The sequence below is a fragment of the Propithecus coquereli genome, unplaced genomic scaffold, assembly GCF_000956105.1.
Source record: "Propithecus coquereli isolate 6110/MARCELLA unplaced genomic scaffold, Pcoq_1.0 Scaffold953, whole genome shotgun sequence".
NCBI lineage: Eukaryota > Metazoa > Chordata > Mammalia > Primates > Indriidae > Propithecus > Propithecus coquereli.
Window position 1 is genome coordinate 12,297 of NW_012155874.1, and position 15,073 is coordinate 27,369.

At 44.8% G+C, this 15,073-nt stretch overlaps 1 protein-coding gene across 1 annotated transcript in view; it reads right to left on the reverse strand.

Annotated features, from left to right (window-relative positions):
* Window positions 1-7,018: 7,018 nt before the first annotated feature.
* Window positions 7,019-15,073, reverse strand: part of LOC105827044 (high affinity cAMP-specific and IBMX-insensitive 3',5'-cyclic phosphodiesterase 8A-like) — a 122,549-nt gene continuing 114,494 nt past the window's right edge. The window contains 2 exon segments of the mRNA XM_012665077.1: window positions 7,019-8,363; window positions 9,474-9,603. Of these exon segments, the coding sequence (XP_012520531.1) occupies window positions 8,257-8,363; window positions 9,474-9,603 (237 nt within the window). The 3' untranslated portion in view covers window positions 7,019-8,256.

A 15,073-nucleotide genomic window follows, 5' to 3' on the forward strand; every position in this document is an offset into this window, starting at 1 on the left:
TGCTGCGAGCTAGGCTGACGCCACGGCTCTCACTCTAGCCCGGGCAACACAGTGAGACTCTGTCTCAAAAAAAAAAAAAAAAATGTTTTTAATTTTCAGCTTTCCAAAGTTAATCTTCTCAAGGAAGAGTCATTTTGAAGGAAAATAATATTTTTCTTCTGAAGTAGTTTTCCTGTCGGGGCTTCTCCCCATCTGTGGGCGGGGATGTTAGACCAGGCCCGCGGCCAAGTCACTCGACACTTTGGGGGTGACTTGAACTGAACCATGAAGTCGGAAACCGATGCCTCATTTGAGCCAAACTTGCTGTCTTGAAGGAAGTTTATTAATATCTACAAATCCTCAGATGTATTGTTAAAGCATTACTCCTATTTTTAGAAAAACCACACAGCGTACTGTCCATTCGCGTAACCATAACCGCCAGGCTAACCGGCCTTGGCCGTGCCCCGGCTGCCTCCGGCATTGTTCTCAGGCCCCGGTGCTGTTCTGGGCCTCCAGGTTACCGCCGTGGCTTCCTGAAGGCTGCGTGTGTTTCCTCCCTCTCTAGATGAAACAGGACCTCTTCCGTGGGCCGAGAACGGGGCCTCGCAGGCGGCGTTGCAGGCCTTGGTGAAGCGGGAAGCGGCTCCTGAAAGCACCGCATGGCGGCGCCTGCCCGTTTGGCAAGGGAAGCTCTCGTGGCGCCGGCTCCTCAGACGCGCGTGCGCAGACGCAGCCCCTGCGCTTCCCGCCGGTTCCTGGAGGCGCCGCCGCTGCCGCTCAGCAGAGCCCTTAGCGAGGGCCTGCGGGCTCGTTCTCTGACGCGCAGGCCTCTTTGTGACTGGAGCCCCTGCAAGCGCAGTTAGAGGGCATGTAACTAAATGACACGATGGTTCCTAGCTTCTGGACGTTTCCTCTTTTTATAGCAGGATGAGACGGATTGTTCAGAAGTTTATTCAGCTTCCTGAGCTGGCTGGGAGCTGGCGACTTTAGTAACTCCTTTCCTCGTCGTTTCCGGTCCCGGTCCCGGGGGAAGGCTTCCTTGTGACTCAAGCCAGTTCCTCCACATCGTTATTTCTTTGAAGAAACGGGGGAGCAAAACCGCTTCCTATTTTTCTCCGACCCTTTCCTGAGGCTCGGCTAAGCGAGGTGAGCGTGTAAACCTCGGGCCTTTTCCAGGCTATTTGAGACTTCGGTGTCCTTCTCGGGTGGAAGACGCGAGTCCTCTGAGGGGGCTCGGCCGGGGCTGGCGAGTCCCGAGCGCTGTCGCCGCTCTGTCCTGCCCAGCCTGGGAGGCCCCTGCCCCTGCTCCGTGCGGCCCCGGAAGCACAGGAGGCGGCTGCGCCCTGTGGCCGTCGCCTCCCCACGCTCGCCTCTCCCGGCTTCTGTCACGTCCGCGGGCTGAACGCGGCACAGGCCCCACGGGCGTGCCGGCGTCCTCTTCCCGCAGGCTTGTCTCGCACCCCCGGGCCGAGCGATCGAGCCTTGCAGCTCAGCCTCCCGGAGCGCTGCACGACGGGCACGCGCCGCGCTGCCTGCCACGCTTAGCTTTCTGCTTGCTGGTGGAATGGAGTGGTGACTTCCAGGTTCCTTACATGTGCAACTGGAAAACAGTCTCTCCTCATGCTTTTTTATAGCTGCATAGTAGTCCTCTATGTGGCCACAAATTAATTAAGTTTTCTTTTGAGACAGAGTCTCACCGTTGCCAGGGCTGGAGTGTGGTGGCGTCATCCTAGCTCACGGCAATCTCAAACTCCAGCGACCCTCCTGCCTCAGTCTCCCGAGTAGCTGGGACTACAGGCGTGCGCCACCAAGCCCGGCTAATTTTTTTTTCTATTTTTAGTTGCCCAGCTAATTTCTTTCTTAGTAGAGACGGGTCTCACTCTTGCTGAGGCTGGTCTCAAACTTCTGACCTCAAGCGATCCTCCCACCGCGGCCTCCCAGAGTGCTAGGATTGCAGGCGTGAGCCACCGCGCCCAGCCCACCATAATTTATTTATTCTTCTTCTTAAGTGATAGACATTTACGCTTTTTCAATCTTTTACTATTATAAGCAGAGCTGCCATAAATAATTTTGTACGTATTATTTCCCACGTCGGTAAGTAAATCTTTAGGCTAAAATTCTGGAAGTAGAATTGCTGGATCATAGTGCGTGTACGTTTGTGATTTGGATAGATTTGGCAAATGTGCCTTCCATAGAGGTTGTATTAATTACACTCGTCTGTTTTCACATGTCCTTATAAACACAGTTATCAAACTCTTTGTTTTTCACTAACCTTAAAGGTGAAAAATATCTCAAATTGGTTCTATTTGCATTTCAATTATCAGGGAAGTTTAGCATAAACTTTTAAGAACCTTTTATAGTTCTTTTTCTACAAAATTTCTGTTCATTTTCCTTTTTTTCTATTGAGTTCATTTTCTTATAGTTTGTAGAAATCAATCTTGTAGAAACTTTTTGTAAAATGAATTACATTTCCCTGTTTTTTGTGATTTGATACCTAAAATTCTGATTTTTGTTGAGTTTACTATTTTCTTATGGCTTCCCTGTTTTGTGCACTACTTGGAAAGACTTTCTCTACTTAAGGATAAAATATTCTCCCAGCTGCCATGATCTCCACACTTTTTAAAGATTATGAAATATTTCAACATAAAGTAATGTATTTTTTTTTTTAATGAATTTTTTTTCTTTAGAGACAAGGGGTCTTTCTCTCTCTCTGTCTCCCTTCCGCCCCCTCTTTTGTAAAGAGATGCGGCCTAGGCTGGTCTTGAACTCCTGGTCTCAAATGATCTTCCTGCCTTGGCCTTGGTGGGAGTGTAAGTGTGAGCCACCACACCTGGCAAGTAATATATTTCTTTAAAAACCAATATACTCACCACCAGACTTAATGTATTTTGCTGTGGCTTTTCTTTCTTTCAAAAACAAAAAATGTACAGGTAGTTCCCTCTGAAGGTCTCCCTCGTACCTGAGTCCTCCCCTGCCTCCGTGGGTCACTGCCATGGTGAGGCTGGAGCATACGCTTCTGGTCGTGGTCACAGTCTTGAAGGCTGGAGAACTCCTCTAGCTAGTTTAAGCCAAAGGGATTTATCTTGACTGGGTTTCCTGGAACGTCTCCCTAAACCGCACCTCAGAGCTGGGCTGCCAAGGTTGTTGCTGTGGCTCCAGAGCCTTGTTGGTTCCACCACAATGAGGAAGCCACCATGACAGCTGCTGGGTCTAGAATGCCATTTCTGATACTCAGAATTGATGCCCCTATATGGACCTTGCTGTTCTCCACTTATGACTCAGTTCTAAATCAGTCTTGGACAAATAAGCACCTGACAGGTGAACCTAAATTAGATATGCAAACCTAGGTACAAGAGGGTTTGGAGGAAAAGCTCTCAGCTTTCCACTCTGTGTGTATACCAGAAGGCTAGGCAGTATTGCACAAGCTAATTCTTGGTATTTGTAAACTTTGTGAATATTTTAATGTTCCTACTATTAATTTTTATATGAACATTGTATTTTGGCTATCCAAAAAATTTACACAAATTATGTTATAATGCAACTTTGCCTTTTCATTCAATATTATTCTTAAGCTTTTCCCTAGTAAACATCTGTAGCTCAACTTCATTCTTTTAAACTGCTATGGAGCTCCTGTATTAGTTATTTGTGGCTGTGTAACAAATTACCTCAAAACTTACTGGCTTAACACATTTATCATCTCCGTTTCTGTGGGTCAGGAGTTGAATTCAGGTGTGGCTTAGCTTGGTACTGTGGCTCAGATTCTCCAGCGGGCTGTAATCAAGGTGTCTGCTGGAGAAGTCTCATCTAGACGTGACTGGGGCAGGATCTGCTTCCAATTCACTCATGCGGTTGCTGGCAGGACTCGGTTCCTTGCTGGCTGTGAGCTGCAGGCTGCCCTTAGTTCCTTGCCACGTGGGCCTCTCCACAGGCCACTCACAGTAAGGCAGCTTGCCTCAACAACGCAAACAAAAAAAAAAAAACCGCCGGCAACAACCGGAAAGGGTTGAATAGTGTCCCCCCAAACCTCAATACGTGACCTCATTTGGAAATAGGGTCTTTGCAGCTGCAATCACTTAAGGATTGTGAGATGACACCATTCTGGATTTAGGGTGGGCCATAAATTCCATGACCGGTATCCTTGTAAGAAGGGGAGAGGACGGAGACAGGCCATGTGAAGCTGGAGACAGGGATTGGAAAGATTCATCTACCAGCCAAGGAATGCAAGGGCTGTTGGCAGTAACCAGGGGCTAAGAGTGAGGCACAGGATGGTTTCGTTTCTCCCTCAGAGGCTACAGAAGGAACCAACCCTGTTGCCACCTTGATTTCAGACTTAAGGTTCCAGGAAACAGAGAATAAATTTACATTGTTTTAAGCCACCCAGTGTGCGGTAATTCCTCACGGCAGCTCTAGGAAACTAATACACCTTCTGTAGCCAAATCTTGGAAGTGCCATCCCATCACTTTTGCCGTATTCCAAGACACCAGGTTCAGCCCAAGACTGTGAATACCGGGTGGGGTGGGGGAAGGATCAATGGGAACCATTTTAGAAACGGTCTGCCACAATATGCCATTATCTGGACAATCTCTTTATCCATTCTCCTAAGGACATTTAGGTGGTTTCCACTTTTTCACTTTAACAAAATTCTAGGGTGAATATTCTTGAACATGCTCATTTGCAAGTTTCTCTAGGATCTAAAAATGAATCGTGGAATTGAGGAACTTTAGTAGACATTTCCAATTTGCTCTCCAAAGTGGTCGTACCAAGCTCACATTCCTACCATTGATGTTCAGAAATTCACTTTCTCATACCCTCATCAATACTTGGTATGGTCAGATTTTAAAACTTTTGTTAATCTGAAGAGTTTAAAATATCTTGCTTTTGCCCTTATTCGTTTATAGGCATCTTTTATATATTCTACATGTGAATGCTTTGTTAATGCTATAGGCCATCTCCAAATCTATGGCATGTTTTTACCTTTTGTCATATAGAATTTCTAATTTGTACATACTTCTTTTAAGCTTTTGGTGTCATTTTAAGAATGGTTTCCACATTCCAATGTCAAAACAGTATTTTTTCACATACAGATCTTTAATCTAGAATTGATTTTGTATCTTCCAAGTTTCTTTTGTACTTATTTCTGCCATTGTCCTTTCTAAGTCATGTGTTTTCTTTTTCCATTTGTCTTTTATTGGTTGCATTAGTCACATTTTACTTCTTCTCCTTGCTTTCCTTTTAGTGATTTTAAGTTCTACGTTCTTTTAGTCCTTTGACAATTACCCTGAACTTTATCCATGTTGAATGTCTAAAGCAAATAGCTCGTTTTGTCTGCCTGCTCTTCTCCACTCCTGATTATGTCATTGTTATTTTTTTCCCTACTCAATACACTTACTTAGTTTTTTCCAGGTGTTTACCAATCTTTGTTCCCATTGATTTCTGCAACTTACCTGTCCTCGCTGGGTTCATTTTACAGTTGTGCATCTATCAGTAGTTCCTGACACGGGTCAGTTGGTAATTAAGTCTGTCCATATTTCTGAAACTCACCTTTACTTTACCTTCACTCGTGAATGACACTTTAGTTAGGTGTGTAATTCTAGGTTGACAATTTCCTTCAGTATTTTGAAAAATGTTATTTCTTTTTCTTCTGGTTGTTGCAGATGAGAAGTGTGGTCGCCTGACTCTCGTTCCTTTGTAAGTGATCTGTCTTTTCTCACACCTTTTGAGTTTCTCTTTGTGCTCAATGTTCTACAGTTTCACTGTGTTGTGTGGATTCGTTCTATTACAGCACTTAGAATTCAGTGGGCCCTTTCTGAGGACGTCTGTCTGTCAAATCACAGAGTCCCAGTCTTCCTCTGCATACTGCCTCCCCCAGTTCTCCGAGACCTCCTAATTAGACGCATTTTGAAGCATTTTATTCTACTCTGACATTTTAACTTTTTTTCGTATTTTCCACTTTTATATCTCTGTGCTATATTCTAAATGAGTTGCTTAATTGTCTTCCTATTTATTAGTTCCCTCTTCAGTTATGTCTGGTCTTCTGTTAAACCTATATACTGAGGTTTTCTGTTTCAGTGACTATATTCTTCATATCTAGAACGTCTATTAATATGGTTTTTCAAATCTACCTGTTATTTAAACTATCTTGGTTTGCCTTATAGTTTATAATGCTTCTTTTATCTATTTATTTATTTTTTATTAAGACAGGGTCTCACTCTGTTGCCTAGGCTAGAGTGCCCTGGTGTCAGCCTAGCTCACAGCAACCTCAAACTCCTGGGCTCAAGCGATCCTCCTGCCTCAGCTTCCCAAGTAGCTGGGACTACAGGCGCGAGCCACCGTGTCCAGCTAATTCTTCTACTTTTTGTAGTGATGGGGTCTCGCTCTTGCCCAGGCTGATCTCAAACTCCTGGCCTCAAGAAATCCTCCCACTTCAGCCTCCCAGAGTGCTAGGATTACAGGTGTGAGCCACTGCGCCTGGCCTCCTTTTATCTCTGTAAACATGTTAAGCATACTTTTCTTGAAGTCTCTTTCAGATTATTCGATTATTATTAGCTCTTGGTGGTGCAGATTCTGTATGTTGCATGTGCTGCTCTCTCTACCTTGAGATGGTTGGGTTCCTTGGGTGGTTCATTTCCTTTTCTTTCTTGGTACCTGGTGGAAAGGACAGAGCTTTCTTTCCAGCTCAGGACACAACTATCATCTTACGTCAAATATCTTCACATAGGAAAAAGCAGCCTCTGTTTCCTTAGATAAAGATCCCCTGAAGGGCGTGCCCTGTGGCCTTCTAGGTGTCCTGACATCTCTGAATGGGTGTCAGAGATCAGGGACCCATCCTTGAGAGCCCCTCTGCCAGCTCCAGGGTGCCTGGTATCACTGAACACCCATTCAGAGGTACCAGGTGGTGGATTAAAGTTAGTTCAGGGGATTTTTCAACATATTCATCTGGCCCAGTGTGACCCTGGAAAAGTCATTTAACTACTAAGAGAAAAAGATTAAGATTAAATATTGTTATAAAGCAAAACTCAAAAAAAGGCAACACATGATGTCTTAAAAACAAATAGTTTAATTTCATTTTTATCTGGAAAGAAAATACAAGTTTGAAATGACACTTTGAAATGTCATCAAGTGTCATTTTTTATGGTATTATGATTATTCAAAATGTGAAGATATAGAACCTTTATAAATTTCTGGAATCAAAGATTCCCACTGCAGATGAAAAGAGGCTGGTTATAAAATGTCAATTCATTAAATATTCCATTTTTGTTCTTCATTTTTATAGGGAATATTTTATAGAAAAAGTATAAAATAAGGCAGACTTTTGGAAATTCAATTATAAAACTTGAAGAAAAAGTATCAAGTTCCAATTTTTCTTTGCAAACCAAGAAGAGGGTAATTTTTACCTTGGGGAGTCACCTGCAAAGATCAGATGGCTAAAGCAGTTTCAGAGCCCTGGGTTCTATACAGGGAAGCAGCCTTGTCCTTTAGCTCTGCAGAGTAAGACCCACCAACAGCACAGCTTCTTCCAGTCAGCCTCAATCAGGAGGGTTCAACGTATACAAATATTTCTATAGTGCAGTAAAAAATGTCACTTTATATTTTAATTTGCATTATGAAAATAAGTCTGTATCCAAGTAACACATACTGAACGAATATGAATTGTGTAAATTTGGTCGTGGCATCTGAAGTTGGCTTTGGCTTTGAAGTATTTTTAAATTCATAGAAAACATTGAACTTATAAAATAAATAAAACATTTTAACAATTGATATTAATAATCAACTTCAAAGTTTCTTTTTATGTTTCATTTGCTACTCAATTTTAAAAGAGAAGTCACTTTCAGTAGTGTTCCAAAGTGAGTGATTGCACCTTCTATGATGTGGAAAAATTGCTAAAGATCCGATTGCCATCAGCTGTTCTTAAGTCTGAACATAACTGAGAGAAACTGTTTGTAAGATACTCTCTGTTGCTGGCAGGAAATCCATCAATACCTTTTGCAGGGTCTCTCCAGACCTCATGTGTTAAAGAAAGCTGATGAAAACCATGGTTCTTGTGTGCCTTTCTGAAGAGCTCAGGCCCAAGGTACAGTGGCCAAGTCTCACTCTGTGGCAGTGGCATTGGATAGTGGCTGCAGAAGTTCACTGATGTCCCTCATGTGCTTTTCACAGGCTCTGCAGACTGGGGGACAGTTCTGCCTAATACTGAAAGGACCAAGGAACTCTGGCTGCCATCTGGAATTCCAAATAATCAGAGGGACAAAGCGTCTGGGCCCTGGACAGTGTCCCACACTATTCGCGAGGTGGTCGGAGGCCCCGCAACTTCATTTCGTCCAGTCCTTGCCAGTATTTGAAGTTGTTGTCAAGATGCTGCATTAGATCAGGCAGGTCTACGAAGGCTGGAGAAAAAGATGGGAAGGCAACATCCTTTCACAGCCTCGGTTTACAGGGTTAGGCTTTCTAATGAGAGCATTTTAAGGAAGAGGGACAGAAGAAGTAGGCATTTGCATAATGCTAAAAAGACCTGGGCAAACATACCCAGAAACCTGAATGAACATGGTTTACTGAAGTTAAATCCTGTACTCAATGCCAGCATGTCCTCTGTGGCCGACCTGTCCAGCTGGTAACTTTGGTAAGTACGACAGAAGGCAGCTACTCTGCTAATTATCATTAACCAGCACCTCTGGGCTTAAGGTGTCAGGAAACACCTTATGGTAGGGCCGGGGCCAGACCCTGACGGGCTCTTCCGTGCTCCCCCACTTCCCACCGCTGCGCCTCACATGTACCATCTCCTTGCCCCAGCTGTGTGTGGAGGAAATGGGGCCTGGAGAGGCCTGAGTCTGGTCTCGGTCCCAGACGGGGTACGCTACAGAGCTTGCAGTCTGCCCCCAAAGCCACAGCTCTTTCCACTGCCTCAATTCTCCCCAGCCACACACCCCTGTTCTCACCTCAGAGCACCCTACGCCCCTGAGACAGGAGCTGCTCTCCTGACTGGACCTGAGTTCGAGTCCCCGCAGCCTGCAGGACACAAGATGCCCAGGTAGCAGTAGCAGGATCCTCTTCTCCCATCACCTTTTATTTGACAGGCTCCTCTGTCCCACCGGAAGGTGAGAGTAGAGTGACGTGCATCAGTGAGGGACACTAGCGCCCTCTGGTCTGGCACAGAGTGAGGCCCCGGAGAAGCTGGGGGCAGTAGGTGGCAAAGGGCTTGCGTAGAAACACTGGGTTTTGGAGTCAGTGCTATTGGTTTTGAACCCTCGCCCTTTTGCTGCTAGCGATGGCATCCCAAGTTCAATTCCCTCATCTGTAAAACAGGTGGGAAGATGCTGGCACCCGGGGGCCGGTTAACGAGGAAACGCACAAAGAACACCTGGCTCTCGGGCCCTCATTTCTTCTCTTCCTCTTGAAAGTCTAAGCCCCAAATCATATTCTAGAGTCCAGTGTACTATCTGCTATCTAATATGCAGTTCCCTGTTCTTTAAAAGAAAACATGCTGTAAGACTTCTTACCGTCCCAAGCATCGAACATGTCTGTGATGAAGTAGTCAATGAAAGAGATCTGGGATCTGGGGATGCTGCAGCTGTTTCTGTCGAACACCGGCATCACCACAGGCAAGTCCTGCTGCTTCTCCTCATCCGTCTGCAAGGCAGAAAAGGTCACAGTCACAAGCCCTTGCACCTGGCTCTGCCCCGCCTGGACTGGGCTGGTGACGAGGAGCCGATGGCAGCACTGGCCACGCAAACCAGATCTGCTGCCAGAGACCAAGCTGTTCTCAGAGTGGAGACGGCTCCATGTCATGCTGGGGGGCCTGAGGACACCCCACCCAGACAATGTTTTCAACATCTGGAAGGCTCCAAGCTCCTCAGGTAAGATCCCAAAGAGTATGTGTGGTTAGCCTCTGTTGCTTCTGTCAACCTAAAGAAAGAAACTGAGGCAAAATTAATACAGAAGGTTTATTTGGGCCAAGGTTAAGGACAGCTTCCTGGGAAACCCTGGGAAATGTTCCAGAGAATAAAGAAGAGGTTATCATTATAAAAGCTGTTCATCAGGAATTTTATTGGTTTATAGAAATGACATTAGTGATTGGCTGTATCTTATTGGATTACAAGGTATGGATTACGTATCCAGCACACAGCACTGTTAGGCTAATTTATGGCTACTGGTGGCAACATTTAAGAGTCCATATAGCTTACTTAGTTCACGGGGGGGTGAGACGTGGCTGCTGTCACATTTAAATGCCTCTCTGGGCCTGATAATAAAGGGTGCTCGAATTCCCCAGAGAAGTTTCTTTTCTTTCTCATTCCCATCACGGTCCAGCTGTCCTCTCACGCAGGAAAAGCCGGGAGTGCCCCACACCAGGTCACAGCAGTATTCGAGAAACAGCCCCTGCGTCACAGAGAAGAGCCTGATGGCTGCTTTTCACCTATGGCTGGATTTATTTTATTTGAAAAGCTTGTAAACACCCTTGAGATCCTGGAGTTTAAAAAAAAAAAAAAAGCTGAAGTTGAAGAATTTTTGTGCACTTTAGTCAAACTCTTCCAGAACATCTTCAGGATTCCAGAGAGACTTCCAAAAACTGAAAACATAATTAAGACAATTAGGACCCTGGGGGAAAAGGCAAGTTTATCTTGAAAGATATCGGGATGTCTAAGGTTTCACTTTTGCCCACGGGTCCTGGAGAAAAGGGTGAGGTGAGGCCCCCAGGGCGGCTGGGGAGTGGAAGAGCGTTACTCGGGGACTGAGCGTAGGCGACTAGAGTCACTGTGAGACCCCCGTGGCAGCCAGCGCTGGGAGCCACGGTCAGACAGTGGGGCAAGACGACAGGGCGAGCACAAGGTCAAGTACCCTGGGAGGGAGCTGGGGGTGAGATCTGGGCCTTTTAGGTAGGACCCCAGCACGTGTGCGGGCCAGGTGAGGAGACGGTGGCTGCCGTGCTGCACGCTCTCCCCTGGGGCCAGGTACGGTGAAGAGGATGAGGAAGAGTGGCTGTGTACACAGAAGAAGAACAGAGTGAATGACTTAAGGAAGCCAGCATGGGTGCAGGTGTTGGTTCTATGGGAGAAGCTGAGGCAGAACAACTTCCCGATGGACGCAGTGTCCTCCGGAGGGTCTGGGAATGGGGGCATGTGAAAGCTCTTAGCAAGGAGCAGTGGCCGTGTGGAGCGAGGCCAGGGAGAGCTCTGTTGGCCATTTGGGGGAGGCAGAAGCGCTATTCTGAGAGTAAAAGACATAACTTGTGAGTGGCCGACACTGGGACAAGAGTTCCGGTGTTTAGCAAGACCAAAAGAAAACCCTCTCTCAGGGCTGCCTGCCCAACCCCAGAAAATGTTCATGAGGCCAAACCAGGATCCCTCCTCTGTGCCATTCCTCTTCTATCCTGCTTGTCCTCAGCTGAGGCCTGGCAACTGCCCAAGGGGCTGTAGGGACTCAGCCTGCTCTGGCTGGAGCCGGAGCCGGAGCCGCTCCTGGGACCGGTTGGCAGTTATGGCCACTCTGCCCTGTGCAGACCTTATTCCTGGCGGTGACGATGACTCTCTCCAGCTTTCTCCTGGGATCTCTCCACTTGAGGACAGCAGGTAAACCTCTGGAGGTTTTCCTGGGATGGGACTGTAGCTCGCACACTGCTCAGAGGTGCAGTGTTGATGGTGCTGGGGACAGGTGCCAAGAAAGAGGCCTGTGCTGACTGTGGGGCTGGGCAAAAGCCAGTAAGAGCCCTGTGCCTGCAGGCCAGAAGCAGACTCCAGGAGGCGTGGAAGCCAGGATTCACGTGCTCTGGTAAGAGGAGTGAGGAGCCCTGGCTTGGCCTGCGCCTCTGTCGGCTGGTGAAGGCCCTGCTGTTGGCCACAGGCTGGCAGCCCCACCCCCTACGTGAGTCTGTGCCATGGTGTGCGGGGAGAGCCCCAGGGTGGGTACTTTCCTGGTCACGCTGAACCGGCTCTCCAGGCAGCCACAGTAGAGGCTCAGTCATTCCTGGATTGGAGGCTTTTCTGCGCGTGCTGCTCTCAGGACCTGCCCCCCCTAGCCAGGTGGAAGCAGCTGGCTGGTTCAAGGTCAGTGAAAGCCGTCGTGCTCAGATTTCTCCTCTTTGGCCCAATGTGACAAGTCCCCAGGTCTCCAGGTCTCCAGTTCTCTCTACTGAGGTCCGCTGTGGCCCATGCCCTCATCTAGGTCACCATTCTAACATGTCTAACTCGGCTTCCCACACGGAAAAGCATGACTACGACGTGGCACAGCTGCGGGGGGATGACTAACGTGCAGACAGTCGGGGGAAAGATACGGGCAGAGACATAGAACAGAGCGTCCAAGACCCTGCAGAGCAGCTGTGTATACAGGAGAGTTAAGAAGGTCACATGCAGGCCCAGGCATGCTCAGAAAAGACCCGAGAAGACGTGATTTCATGTCAGGCTAACCCCAAAGCTCAGCGCCGGTCTGCAAAGACTGGGAGGGTAGCTGTTTTTTCAAATGCCCAATTTTCAACGAAAATTACAAACATACAAAGAAACTAGAAAACATGGCCCGTTCAAAGGAAGAAAATATAATGGCAGAAACTGTCTCTAAAGAAGTACAGACACTGGGCTTACTAAAGGAAATCAGGAAAATGACAGATGTACACAATGAGAATAGCAACAGAGACAGGAATTATAAAAAGTAACTGAACAGAAATTCCAAAGCCTAAAAATACAAGAAATGAATTGAAAACTTCACTAGAAGGGTTCAACTTCAGATTTGAATAGACAGAAGAATTAGCAAACTTGAAAACAGGACATCTGAAATGAGAAAGTAAACAGAGCCTAATGGACTTTATACATATTGTGAGTCCTGAGAGGGAGAAAGGGAAAGATTATTTGAAAAAATAATGGCCGAAAACTGCCATAATTTGAAGAAAGACATGAATCTACAAACTCCAAGTAGGCTAAACCCAAAGAGCAATACCGAGACACATTATAACCAAATAGTCAAAACACAGGGGGCATCTTGAAAGCAGCAAGAGAAAAGTGACCCATCACACACAAGAGATAGTAAGATCACACAATGATTTCTCAGCAGAAACCTTAAAGGCCATGAAATAATAAAGTGCTAAAAGAAAAAAAAACACCTGTCAACTGAAAATTCTGAATCTGGCAAACTGTCCTTCAAAAAAGAGGGTGGGCTAAGCACGGTAGCTCATGACTGTAATTCCAGCGCTTTGGGAGGCTGAGGCAAGAGGATCGCTTGAGGAAGGGAGTTTAAGACCATCCTGGGCAATGCAGTAAGACTTTATCTCTACAAAAACAAATAAAAATGAGGGGGAAATTAAGACATTCTTAGATAAATATAAGCTGAAGGAGTTCATTACCATTAGACCTGGCCTACAAGAAATGCCAAAGGGAGTCCTTTAGCTTGAAATGAAAGCTAGACAGTGACTTGAAGTCATACGAAGATTTCTGGTCAAGCCTAATATATGGGAAAATAGAAAAAGCATTATTATAATTTTGATTGTAACTCTCCTTTTAATTTTCTACAGAATTTAGAAGAAAAACAAAAATATATGACATCAATAACAAAGTGGACTGGGGTGATAGAGCTGCATAGGAGTTTGTTTTAAATTGATTCCAACTTAACATTAGTTGCATATACAAATTGTTATAACTTTAAGATGCCATATATGTAATCTCTATGGTGTACACAAAGAAAATATCTATAGAATATTCACAAAGGAAAACAAAGGGAATCAAAATGTGTCATTACAAAATATCAAATAAGCACAAAGGCAGGCAATAATGGAGGAAATGAGAGACAAAAAAACTGCAAGACATACGGAAAACAACAAAAGGCAAAAAAGTAAGTCCTCTCTCTCGTCAGCAATTATCTTAAATGTCAATGTATTAAACTCACCAATTAAAAGGCACAGACTGGCAGAATGGATAAAAAGCATGTGATCCAACTACATTCTGTCTATGAGAGACTCACATTAGATCTCAGGACACATGTAAGTTGAAAGTGAAAGGATGGAAAAAGAAGTACCATGAACAATTGTATGCCTACACAATGGACAAATTCCTGGAAACATACAATCTACCAGGACTGAATCATGAATGGAGAATCTGAATAGAGCTATGATTAACAAGGAGACTGAATCAGTAATCAAAAACCTTCCAACAAAGAAAAGTGCAGGACTACATAGATGGCTTCAATGGTGAAGTTTACCAAACATTTAGAGAGGAATTAATGCCAACCACTCTCATATTCTTTCAAAAAATCGGAGGAGGGAACACTTCCTATGATGTCAGCATTATCCTAAAAGATAAAGACACCACAAGAAACTATAGACCAATATTCCTTCTGAATAGTGATGCAAAAATCCTCAACAAAATGATAGCAAACCAAATTCAGCAGCATATTAACGGATTAATGACCACGTGGAATTTATTCCTGGAATCCAAGAATGGTTCTGCATATGAAAATCAATGTAATATATCACATTAAGAGAATGAAGGAAAACAACACATGATCTAAGATGCTATATTTTACGTTACGTAAGTTCTACCACAAGAAAAGGAAAGAAAACAAAGAAAACAATAAATTGCTTCCCAAAGTGACTTACAGCATTTTTATACATCTATCACTGATGTATTAATTCCAGTTGCTCTAAACTTTCACCAACATTTGGTGTTGTCAGTCTTTGTAATTTTTAGCCATTCTGCTGGGTGTGTAAAGATATTTCATTTTGGTTTTAATTTGAATTTCCCCAATGACTAATGATCAGCATTTTTTCATGTGCTTATTGGCTTTTCATGATAACTTCTTTGGTGAAGTATCTGTGAAAATATTTGACCGTTTTTAAGTGGGTGGTTTGTCTTTTTATAATTGAGATGTTCTTTATATACTCTGGAGATACAGTCCTTTGTCAGATATGACTTATATATATTTTCCTCCAGTATAGCTTGCTTATTACTCATTTTCCTAACTGTATTAGAATGAGTACTTTTTGAATTCTGAAGAAGTCTAATTTATCAAATTTTCTTTTTATGGGTGTTGCTTTCTGTATTTAAGAAATCTTTGCTAAAAATATATAGAAAAAAAAAAAATTAGCCGGGCATGGTGGCGCATGCCTGTAGTCCCAGCTACT